Source organism: Pezoporus flaviventris, unplaced genomic scaffold (genome assembly GCF_033815535.1).
Source record: "Pezoporus flaviventris isolate CSIRO_AGI_PZ_B2104156 unplaced genomic scaffold, CSIRO_AGI_Pfla_v1 ptg000129l, whole genome shotgun sequence".
In the NCBI taxonomy this organism is placed as follows: Eukaryota; Metazoa; Chordata; class Aves; order Psittaciformes; family Psittacidae; genus Pezoporus; species Pezoporus flaviventris.
Genome location: NW_026892677.1, coordinates 3472103 through 3484385, shown reverse-complemented (window position 1 = coordinate 3484385; position 12283 = coordinate 3472103). Strand labels below are relative to the sequence as shown.

General features: G+C 41.2%; 1 protein-coding gene and 1 long non-coding RNA gene across 2 annotated transcripts in view; one reads left to right on the top strand and one right to left on the bottom strand.

The window, feature by feature from the left end:
• Positions 1 to 12283, top strand: part of LOC133282577 (uncharacterized) — a 380577-nt gene that overhangs the window by 328103 nt on the left and 40191 nt on the right. The window lies entirely within an intron of this gene.
• Positions 1 to 12283, bottom strand: part of ADAM12 (ADAM metallopeptidase domain 12) — a 188148-nt gene that overhangs the window by 136816 nt on the left and 39049 nt on the right. Inside the window, exon 3 of the mRNA XM_061478574.1 lies at positions 1254 to 1327. Coding sequence (XP_061334558.1) covers positions 1254 to 1327 — 74 coding nt within the window. The remainder of the gene's footprint in view (positions 1 to 1253; positions 1328 to 12283) is intronic.

Genomic DNA, 12283 nt, shown 5'->3' with positions numbered 1-12283 from the left:
AAAATAATGTAAAGAAAACTGAAGATTTGAGCCTGATGATGAATAATAAACTGAACTGGACTTTATCACAGCTGGGTAACGTTGGGGTTCATCCAAATAACTGGAAATAAAAAGAACTTTGTGTTGTTTTATTACAGAGGCCTAAAGAGGTGCCCCACACAATTCCATTGAAGTTGTCCATCACTGGTGTGAGGCAGCATGTACTCGGCCTCCCTCGGACAGTTGCTTTCACGTGCACATTCCTTCCTGTTAACTTACAAAGCTGCAGCACTTACGTCTATGGTCTCTCTATTACAGCAAAAAAATCTCTCCGCTGCTTTGATTTCACAGCAGGGAAACCTACAGAACACAAAGATCCTGGCTGACATTCATAAAGTTTTCTCTGAGTTGATCCTTGCTTTTCCTTTGACAAGCACCATGTACTTGTCCTGGCCTGGTCTCCCACTATATATTCTTGAGATGCTCTTAGAGGAAAAGCAGTTTGAGAAGGCAGATTAAGACTTTGATGACTTCGGCTCTATTTGTCAGGTACTTCCAGAGAAGTGACTTCATTTCTATATGGTTTTGTAGCCCTCTGTAAAAACTCTGCAGGGTTTCTGCCTGTGGGACCACCTCTGCATCAGCCCCTGGTATCCCCCTCTGAAAGCTGACGGACATAGGTGGGAGTTGTGAAGAGCACATGGAAGAAGATGCAATAGCTATAGCCCACAGCTGGTTCAGGCTCAGCTTTGGTTATGGGTGCTGTGAACAGCACAACCATCCCTTAACCACCCCTTTACCAGCAAACCCAGAGAGCTCCTGTTTAAAAGGAGGTTAAACCCAAATGCTTGACTTGTCTTTCCTGAGCAGACATCAATGGCCGCATACGGAGGCAACCATAGTCAAAGGCAGTACTAGGAGGGATAAGTCCACCAAGGAAAACTTTCAAAGACTGTAGGATTTTCCCCATTACTGTAAATAAAAGGGCTTACCAAAGTAAAGGAGAACAAATCCAAATCAAATAAAAATAATGATCAACAAGAAACACCAAGGGGCAACATGTCCATTTTCAGTCCCACATAAATGCAGATGACCACAGAGATTCTTGCCCTATAAACAGTGTGCAAATATGCACTGGAGCAGAGCTCACTGTTAGGGCTCTGTTCCATGAGTAACAAACTTCCCCCCAGGTTATTCTCAAACCATCAATTTTAAATTACAACCCTTCTCTGAGAGCCTCCAGTACAAAGTGAACATGCAACAAGGGTACTTACTCATTCCTCTCCAGATTGATGACTAGATGTTTGCTTTCGGCTTGTATTACAAACTGCAGCAGTGCTGGGTGATTCTGAAAAAGGAAAACAGAGTTGCTTGAGGCCAAACCCAGAGCCTGTCATCTTGCACCCAAGATGCTGGGTACACATTGTCATTGCAGGATCAGGCCCTGTTTGGCAGGAGCAAGAAGGTACAAAGAGAAGATTTTGTGGCGTCACAGCTCTTTAGCCACCGCTTCCAGCAAAGCTACATTAAAGACAAATATAAAACCTTATTGATTCTCAGTCTTCCTCTTCAATTTATATTAAGTGAGCTACAGGTGTTCAGGTCTGGGCTTCTCATGACCATTTTCAGCTTAAGATATCCATGTTCAAAGCTAATCCCTGCTGCATCAAGGGAAGGCTTGTAGTACTGTGATCACGTTCAGCAGGGTGGCTACAGCAGAAACACTTTTTCCCTTAAGGCTGAGCATGCTAAATATTTGCATGTAGAACTAAGACCATCATACAAACTAAATGTAAATTACAAGTACACTGAACTATTCCCTATAAGCAGCTAAATATTTTATTAGATATTTTAATTTTTTCAAAAGGTATGATTAAGTTTTAGCTTAAAATAACAGAATTGGCATCGGAGGAATTAGAAATAAGGTCAACGGTATGATCAACTATCTCCATGAGAACAATAGGCAAAGTATTTGCATGTATAGAAGTATTTAAGAGAATTTTCTAAACAAGACATCGATAGCAAAGCACACAGAAATCCCAGTTGCACGACAGCATGGAGCAAGGATCAGGACATCTGGGTTGCATTTTCAGCACCATCATGACTGCATGTGATCTTCATATTGCTGTTCTCCTGATTATAGAAGAAGTTCTTTTCCATCTCAAGCATCTGCAGGTAAATCCACTAATTTTTTGGAAGCTGTGGAAGAGCAGCAGAAAGGTCTGGGATCCTGGCAGTGTTCAAGGTCAGGTTGGACACAGGGGCTTGGAGCAAGCTGCTCTAGTGGAAGGGATCCCTGCCCGCAGCAGGGGTTGGAGCTGGATGAGTTTTAAGGTCCCTTCAAACACATTCTATGATTCTGTGATCCACTCGCCCTCAGAGGCAGAAGGGAGTGGAGGCTCCAACACTTGTTTGGAGAAAGGGGCAGTGCACCTACACAGGCTCTTAAAACTCTGCTTCAAACAAGAAAGCACAGTTTACAAGTTACCCTTACTCCAAAAGGCTGAACTCATATATTTTTAAGACTGTTTACACTTAACTTACATTTCATTAAACAAACTTACTGGATTGCGAGACACTATTTCCTTGTTTTGAAATTCCAACAGTAGCTCAGTTGTTCCTCTTCACATGCAATGCGTTCTCCTCAAGATTTATGTCAGCCAATTGCAGATCTGAAGCAGGACCATTTTTGGGTTATAGCATTTAACTGGTTTATTGAGAAATGTGTCTGAATATGTGATTGCTACAGCGGTGCCTTGCTGGAGCACCCCGCCCATGCAGTGCAATGGGTTTTAAATGATACGGAAAAATGGAGATATTTATTAAAAAGTGAACTTAAGAGAGGGCTGTCGTAGACTAAACAAAATAGTGATTTTGCTATAATGAAGAAAAAGAGCTGACGGCTCCCCAGTGCTCTCGGGTATGATTAAGCACAGATTGTGACTGAGGCACTATTGCCTTCTTCTAAGTGTCCTGCCCCACTGCTTGTGCAAATTAAAAGGTATTTTCATCCTCTTCATGCACAATAGCAACACTATTGAAATTCTGCATCTATGTGCACGCTGCAGGAACTAGATCCCACCAGAATGGCAAATAAATGCTTCAGACTATCCTTGGCATTTGGCAAACACATGGGAGTTATTTATTGACATGAATATTTAGAAGCAGTGTTGATTACCACTGTAATATTAGTGCACTGGTTCCAAACCCCATAAGATACACATACTATAGAGTTTTGAGAGACTAAAATACAATTAATTACAATAGAACACAGTAAATAATTAAGATATTGCAGTAGCGCTAATGGATTCTTTTCAGCTAAAGGGCCTCTGTTAATATGTAAATGATAACTGTGTTTATTCATGAGTTCACAGTGGTACTTATTTGATAGGCAATTGATGTCAGTAAGTCGTAAGTTAAAAAAGCAGCTGCAGGATAAAACAGGCTTCTACAAGACAAAACCATCTCCCAGAGAATTCCTGAAGCTGAAACTTCTTAGTATGGAGCACAGTAATGTCCCCAGTTAGGATGCTGGGCTGCTTTGCATGAGACCCAGGTTCAGATTCTTGCTTTACCATAGATTTGTCTTTCAGACAAATGGCTCATTTCCTTGTTTGCCTTCTGGGAAGAGATGAAACAATACTTTTTCTTATTCTGACTGGCAGCCATAAGCACAAATACAGTAAAAATTACAGGTGGTATGGTGATTTGAAACATGTAAGCACGTAACATGATACATTTCTAATGTGAAAGAAAAATATCATTCAGAAAGGGCATTTTAGGTTTGGTTTTGGGGTGGGTTTTTTCTTCCTTGTTTAGTGTGCACGCTTGTGCAATGAACCCAGATCTTTTACTTTAGTTTTGTTGCAGTGGTGGTAGAGTGTCCATCAAAAGTATTTGCACAGTTCTGCTACAAGATCTTCGAAGCTCATTTGGAATCTCATAAAGCACCAGAACACTCTCCCCTTACAATCAATATCATCAAAACTATGAATACAGATACTAGGTTGCTGCTTTGTGTTTTCTATTCTGAATAATTGAGAAAGCACACTGGGAGGGCACAAACTCTTCTGCTCAGCTTCAGAAAGAACCACTTGTTATAAGGCTTTCTTAAGAACCCCAGAAAATAATTTCCATGCTGATATCATGGTTTATTCTCACATGATCCCTTTAAAATTATCAAATACGAATGTAAAGTGAACCTTGTGAGAACAGCAGTATTTAAAACATGGGGTTGGAACTGGATGATCTTAAGGTCCTTTCCAACCCTAACTATTCCATGATTCGATAATGAATAATTTCATATGGTTCTATCTTTTCTCCACAGATTTATGCTTTCTAGTTCTTTCTACACTTAAACTACAGTTTGCTGCTTGCTTTCTGGCAGTGTTTTTTGTGGCATAAGAGAAGTTTTCATCAATGCACACAAACTGTTCCCTGATGTCGTAAGAGGCAGAACTGACTTGAGCATGATTGAAGTAGTACCCTCCTTAACATTCCCCTCTTAGTTAGGGGATTTACTTATGAAATCTACATCAAATGGTATCACCAGAAAAGGAAAAGCCTTTTCCCCATTAACTTGTTCCTTGCTCATTTGGTTGCTGAGGGATGTTGGTTTGAATTGGGATCTTAAGTGAAATATCATCTTCTGAAGGAAATTAGTGAAACAGTAAGTTAAGGCCAAGGGAGAATTCTCTCTGATAAAGCAGATAGAGACAATGAATAAAGCACTATTTGAACAATGGGAAGCTAGGGACAGTATAGCTGTTTCTGGGTCAGAGAAGTTCTCTTGCTTTCTTACAGTGGAATTAAAATCACTATACACTAGTAAAAATTAGTTTAGCTAGGACGTGGTTTTAAAGTACTATTAATTGTTTCATTAAACTAGTTTAAAATGAAATTAAAATTACAATTAAAGGACAACCAACTGGTGGAAGGTATCCCTGCCTGTTGCAGGGAGTTGGAACTGGATGAGCTTGAAGATCCAACCCAACCTATTCTAAGATTCTAGGTTTTTTCCCTTTTAACTGACATTGATCTCCAGCCCTTCATATGCAAAGAGAAAAAAAAGGATGGTTAGAGGATTCCCCTGTGAACCTGGAGATCTAGTTGGGAACCTGCTTCTACCATGGACCTGTGTCTTGGCTGGAACGACTGCATTTCATTGTGGAAACAGCAAAACCCTCCCACTGAGCTAACCTCTTATACCTCAACCTTTCTGGGCTTCACTTACCCTTTCTATCCGTTTCCTCCAACTTGTGTCTGCAAAGAGAACATGGCAAAAGGTTCCATTCTCCTGTCTATAGCTGTGTAAACTGTTTTAAAGGCATGCTTCCCAAACACAGAGGTGAGGAAATAGGCACCTTCCTTCTGGTAAAGGCATCAAGGCAATACAAGAGCAGTGGCTAAAAAATAGCAATAACACTTTTCTCTTTTAGTGCTCATGTATTATCACAACACCATGAATACAAATCTTCAGTAGCAGATTTTGAACTTCTCATACTTTCAGTGTCTACTTTATAGTAATCATAATAAGATAGCCTAAAAAAATACCCCAACCACAAAACCAGTTTTTATGCCTGAAATACTAGTAGCTTTCCATGTGGAGTAGATTTGTGCCCCTTGGTGGGATGCCCATTCTGGAGTTTGGATACAAAGAAGGTGTCACTGAACATACTTTCCTGCACAGTAATCTAGGAAAAACTCTTAATCATTGCTGGATCATCTTTTCCTTTTGGCTGTGGAGCTGGCATGCACTGTGATAGCACTGCAGTGCTGTGAGCTTTTCCCTTGATACTCACTGTTGAGATTGGGATAGAATAGTTTCAGTCATTTCTTATTAGATTTGAAGAGATAGAAAACTGATGGAGTGGACAGTCCTAATCCATGTATCTTTGCAACTTTCTTTCTAAAGAATAAAGGATTTTCTTGGATTAAGATACATGGGTTAGACTAGCACATACAACTTTAAATTAAAACACATTCTAGCAATTACATAATAGAAAGAAAATGACATATCTATAGACAAAGGAAAGGGTATAAATAACCTCAAAAGAGCAGCATTAATTCATTTGGAAAGAGAAATGCATTTTCTGCCATATTAGATGTCCAAATCCAGTACCTGAGAGTAGAGATCGGCACAAGAAATAAAACCAAAAGGGATGATTTTGCTTCTCTGGTTTCAAAGTTTTAAATTATAACTTAGCATGGTAGACTGAAATAGGCAGGTCTGTTTAATCCAACAAAGTGGTTTCCAGTCCCTTCAGAGCTGCTATTAACTTTGCTCAAGCCAGCGTTGCAATAGGGTCAACTTTGCTTGGGCAGAGAATTTGACCTACAGCCACATGCCAGGCAGCAGTTTACAAGAACTGTCCCAGCTGCTCAGTGCTAAGACATTCCTAGTCTGAAACGGGTCAAAATTGGCAAAATGGTAAGGAAAAAAGGTAATTATAAGGAGAACTAAGGACTGCAATAAGTTGTATGCAACAAGGCTCCTGACATTCGACATGGAGCAAAAAGAGAAATGCAGCAAAACATTATAGCTGTCACATTTAATAGCTGCCTGAGCTTTAGTTTAAAGTAATAGAAATCACATTGTTAGTGACAAGCACAGGAAAAGAGATACTGGAAACCACTCCAGCCTTGCACAAAGCTTGTCATCGCTGTATCAGACCACAGCAACAAAGCACAGTTTTCCCATAGGATGCATAGAGAACAGAGATGCAAGAGATGAGCGTCATCTATTTTGACCAGCTACTGCAAAGCCAGCCTGACTCAGATATGTATCTGGTTGTGGATGGTAGCTTAACACAGTGTTATACAAGGCAGTTGGATGCAGAAGCAAATCAATGTTTGTTCATGAAAACAGCAAGAGGAACAGGGAAAAGAAATCTTAATGTGGAGAAACCAGAATATGTTTCTGAGCCATCAGCATGTATTTAGAATGGAATTAAATCCCATAGCTCCTTCATGCAGAAATTACCTACTCACAACTGGCCAAAGACAAGCAACGAAGACCGGTGCTTTTCAGTTACTTGGTTTCCCCCAGCATTAACACACATCAAACCAGTCTTGATGATGTGATAGCCAAAGTACTCTATCAGGGGATAATTCGGGAGTGCTTTTTAATCCAGAGTCTTAAACTGTGCAAAAAGCACCAACAGTTACCCTAAGGATCAGACCTTATTTACTTGCTCCTCTATGCTCTTGAAAACAGAAATTCCAACGCAAAGAAAGTGAGGGTCATAAGTTTATGTTATCTCTTAAGCATAAATCTGGAAACAAAGGACTTCTGAGGTGTATCAGATAGCTACATTGCACATAAATCTAGATGCTTTTTCTTGTCTCTGAAGAGCTTACATCAGGAATTAGAAATTGCGTAAGTGAGAAAAGATAATTTCTCTGCTGTTTTCTGCTATTTATAGGAAATACCTTTACCTCCCTCCGTATTTGTCACACAATGATGCTCTGTGTTAGTGCCTTCACAAGCTAAAAGGTATATTTACAAGAATCAGAACTTTGGGCTGGTATTACTCCTCTAGTACCTCTAATACACAGAGGGAAAAGCTGGAAAACCTATAAGAAGTAAAGCCACCTAGGGAACCTTAACCATGATAACTTGAATTCAATCCAACAAATACAAGCTGTCTACAAAGTATATATATTTAAGACAATTGCAATCAGCAACAACTATTATAAATGGCATACATTGCTTTTAAATCAATATGTATTTCTTCCTTTTCTTTTGGCTTTAGTTTAGAAGGAAACCCAAGAGGCTATGTTTCGTGCAAACACCTCCAAACAAAAGTGATGTTTCATGCAGACATGAAAAGTATAAGCATTTAATTCATACTGTTTTTCAAGTTCCTGAGGGCAGTGGATTCAGCTGTGCTTTCCTTACTGTCAAAGGACAAGCATGTATCCCCTTGGCTGTATATAATGAGTAGCAACGAAGAGAACAGGGTGTTTTGCACTTGGGTTTTTTTCTAATGGCATAGCAAAGAATCACAACCCCTTAACAAATTGGCTCAGCCACTCCAATAACGTAAGAAACCAAAGAACTTCCACATTTGCTCCCAACTTTCAAATAAAGGGATTCTTTGAGAAACAGAACGATCATACTCCCTCTTTCTGACTGTACAAATAGATGCAGGATTCTTCTATGTGGAAGGCATAGTTTCCAATTTGAATTTCTTTTTCTTCTTCTTTTTCTTTCCTCCTTGTATAGTAAGTCAATCTACTGCTTGGAGGTAGCCAGGCTTTTCCACCCTCTTCTTTTCCTACTTCCTGCCAATCAGCTATTTGTAACCTGCTACCCACCACATGACACAGCAGAAACCATCACACATGAGGTCCTAAAACAGGACAGGGTAACAGCAGCAGCAATTCTGCCCTTTCTCTTGCAGGAATAGGAAACCCCATCCATAAAATAGGAGCAGTGGGACACCCTTGGGAATAACCAAAATTTACCAGACTTCATAAGTTAAAAAAGAATTTCAATTAGAATGAAAAGAAACACCCCAAATACTTGGGCTGCTTCTACAGCACCGGCAGTCCCAGCCTCTGGCCATCAGAGCTGTTATCTGGCAACACCTCCCAAAGCTCCTGTGAATCAAAGGGCTGTTTAAGTTAACAGTTCCTTGCTCCTTATTGTTGCCCCAGCATCCCTACCCAGAGTTAAAAATCCAAGCATATAACACTCAAGAAAGAGGAAACTGAGAAGTTAATTGTGCCAGACCAAAAATCAATAAAACTACACAGCTCTAGCACACAGTTTCCTGGTTTCCATGCAGAAATAAAAAGCTAATGACTACTCTGGGAAAGGGAAAGCATGCTTACAATTTAGCTGCATCCTTTTTGTGAGGTATTCCCAATTTCCATGTTCAAAATGTCATAGCATTATGGATCAAATATTTCAGGAGCAAATCCAAGAGAAGTCTGATGCTTTTAAAGAAAACTGCATCTTCTGAGGCCGAGTTGTTATGCTATGAATTTCTCTGGTGCCAGCAAAAGGCTGGACATGGAAGCTGAATTCAACATTAACACCCTATTTTCATTATCAGGCACTGAAGCTGCACTAAACCATATTTATGTGCGCTTGGCTAGCTGAACAGGGACGAACAGAAAGTTCACAACTTTATACATTAAAAACAGGAAAGTAAAATGTGCTTTTCCTTTCTTTTTAATTAAATCTCAGCAGTGCAAATTGGGCAGCTCTGGGTTTTAAAGCAGCTATCCAATTATCTGCTGAACTATATTGGTTAAAAATAGGTCAGAAATCAATACACCCCTGTCAGGACACACTTTGAAACAAAAATCTCTCAAAAGATTCCCAAAAACAAGTTCAGAGAACAAACAGGAATGAGTTATGAGAAAGGGGACGGGTGTTGCCAACACTTTGAAAAAGCCGGTTGGGAGCAAGCTCCTCTATCCTCCTTTTCAGGATGTGGTTTAGGAGAAAGATGCATGCTGTAACACAAACCAGCCAATGCAAGGTATTGAAGCCCTTCCTGTATCTTTGCAAGCAGGATGGATGCAAACCAACATAAACCAGCATTCAGCGTGTATTTATTACACTTCTCTGCGTGCCTGATGACCTGCAAGGAGTCTGCTCTGCATCTGGGAGAGGGTGATTCGTTAGACTCATGAATCACAAAGGAAGGAAGAAAGGAAAATGCAGCAACATATGGTTTTGACTGAATGGAAATGACTGCACCAAACTGTGAACTCAATTCTGTATTAAGAACAACTAATAAAAATAATGAAAAATACACAATGCTTTTATCCAGCTCTCATTTGAGATGCTCCAAGGGCTGGAGCAGCTCTGCTCCGGGGCCAGGCTGAGAGAGCTGGGCTGATTCAGCCTGGAGAAGAGAAGGCTCCTGAAGGGGAGACCTGAGAGCAGCTCCAGTGCCTAAAGGGGCTGCAGGAAACCTGGAGAGGGGCTTGGGACAAGGGATGGAGGGACAGGCCAAGGGGAATGGCTTTAACCTGCCAGAGGGGAGACTGAGATGAGCTCTTAGGCAGAAGCTCTTCCCTGGGAGGGTGCTGAGGCGCTGGCACAGGGTGCCCAGAGAAGCTGTGGCTGCCCCATCCCTGGCAGTGCTCAAGGCCAGGCTGGACACAGGGGCTTGGAGCAAGCTGCTCTAGTGGAAGGTGTCCCTGCCCGTGGCAGGGGTTGGAGCTGGATGAGCTTTAAGGTCCCTTCCAACCCAAACAATTCCAGGAGTATATGATTTATTGGGATGTATCCAAAACAGACCCCTGTTCAAGGTGCTGCCCACCATCACTTTGAAGGACTATCTCCTCAAAGCTATCTAAGGTCACCATATTTTGCCATTCAGATACTGACCCAGCTCCATGGAGCACAAGTCTTTCCACTCAGAGCATCAGTACAAAGGGTAGGCCCTCAGCTTGGAAGCAGCTCAAAAGCGATGGTTCTTTTTAATCTGAGCCTGATGGAAGGGTGTGTAGTTTGCTATCACAACCCATTCCCAAAAAAATCTGGAAAGACCATGCCCTGCCTGTCCTCTGACACACTGGGACCTCACCAGAGAGGTTGGGCAGGAAGTTGATTGCACCAATGAAGATTTTAGCTTTTTGAAAGACCTGGAAATATAAAGGTCTTTTGAATAATAAAAACCAAAACCAAGAGTCTGCTTAAAAAAATTAATCATCCCCTATATTGTTTTTCCTTATTGCATTACCCCCAAAGGTTAAAACAGAAGTACTCAACCCTGTGATCCCTGAGGGAGTGCCTACATGACTTTATAGACAGAAAAAGCAACTAAAAACCGTCCAGCCTTTGAGGTGCAAGAAGCATGTGGCAGCTCATCCTTGTACCTGTTGCACTCTCAGGTCTGCTCATGGTAGCCTTTTACTACCACCTCTGGATAATGATGGTCACTGTTAGAGGGATGAATAACACCTGAAAAGTTCAGCCCCAGCATCAGCAATTTTTCCTTTGCTCAAGAACGGACTAAAACCTGGCACAGGAATGAAATAACCTGGAATTTGCTCAAAGTAAACCCGTAGTCATTATACAGTATTTACACTGCACGTATGAATCACAACTGTTCATTTTGCTATCAAACAGATGGGAGCAAAAAAGTACCTTATTGTTGGAATAGATTATGTGCTGCTTAAACAATGCTTCGTGGAAGGCTGTGCAAAGAAAACAAACATGTCTGTTCTGTAGTAAATTGTTACAAAACAAAATTTAATAGAGCTGGCAGCTAGGAAGCAATTGCAGCGGGGTTGGGTAGTCTTAGTTAGTGAGCAGAACTCTTTGCAGATGGTCCTTTGCAATCTGGGTAATTATAATGTGAATGAACAGCTGTTGATATCTGCCAATTTAAAACGTACATGAACCTCTTTGAGGCCTATCCCATGTAAATTTAGTAGACCCCGTTACAACTAGGCGTAGCTTTGAAAAGAAAGTTCCTCCTCTTTGTAAGGACAATAAACCTCCTTTTGTAACCTCCTTTTACAGGAGGTTTGGTTACATCATCATGTTCTTCCAAGGTACTCAAACACTCAAGGTCAAGCATGGACTGCGTCAAAGACTGTACTTCAATTAGCTACCCACTGCCATTATGCTTTATGCACCTTACTCCTTTTGTCCTGTCTTACTTTCAGCAAGCATTCCCATCTAATAGCTCTACATTTTACCACCCACACATCCACTGTGTTTTAACAGAGCTGAACAGCAAACCTGACCCTCTTCAGAAACATCTCTCTGTCTATGCACTATATTATTGCAGCATACAATTGTGGGGAGCCCACAGCGTGCTGTGCACTGTGGGGGAGAAGAATTATGATGATAATTACTTCTAAATGGAAATGATAAGAAATAGCACGTCCTCCAGATCGTATCTCCACAGTGGGAGTTGCCTGGCACAATGAGGGGGTCACAAGCAGATGAGCTCTGTGTATTGTGCACAGGAACTGTAATGCACCGTGTATTTGTGTATGCTGGGGAAGCAGCAGATCAAGAGAACTGTGATTCAGGACCGATAGCAAATTAAGTCTATTATGCACCATGCCCATTACAGGCATTATCTGAGCCACCTGCCTGCTTTTCACATCCCTTCAGTGTCACCTGCATCCCCAAACCGCCTTGCAGCTGAGACAGACACAGGATGGAAGTTCCTGTAGGTCCATATAGAAAGGTTACAAAGGCATTTCAGAGCAAAACCCAAAACAGTAGCCAGCCCCAATATTTCCATGGTTCAGCTAACCAACACGGAAAGAAACAACAGAAAATACAGTAGTGTCCACTGGGAAGCAAGCCGAGATGGCCACC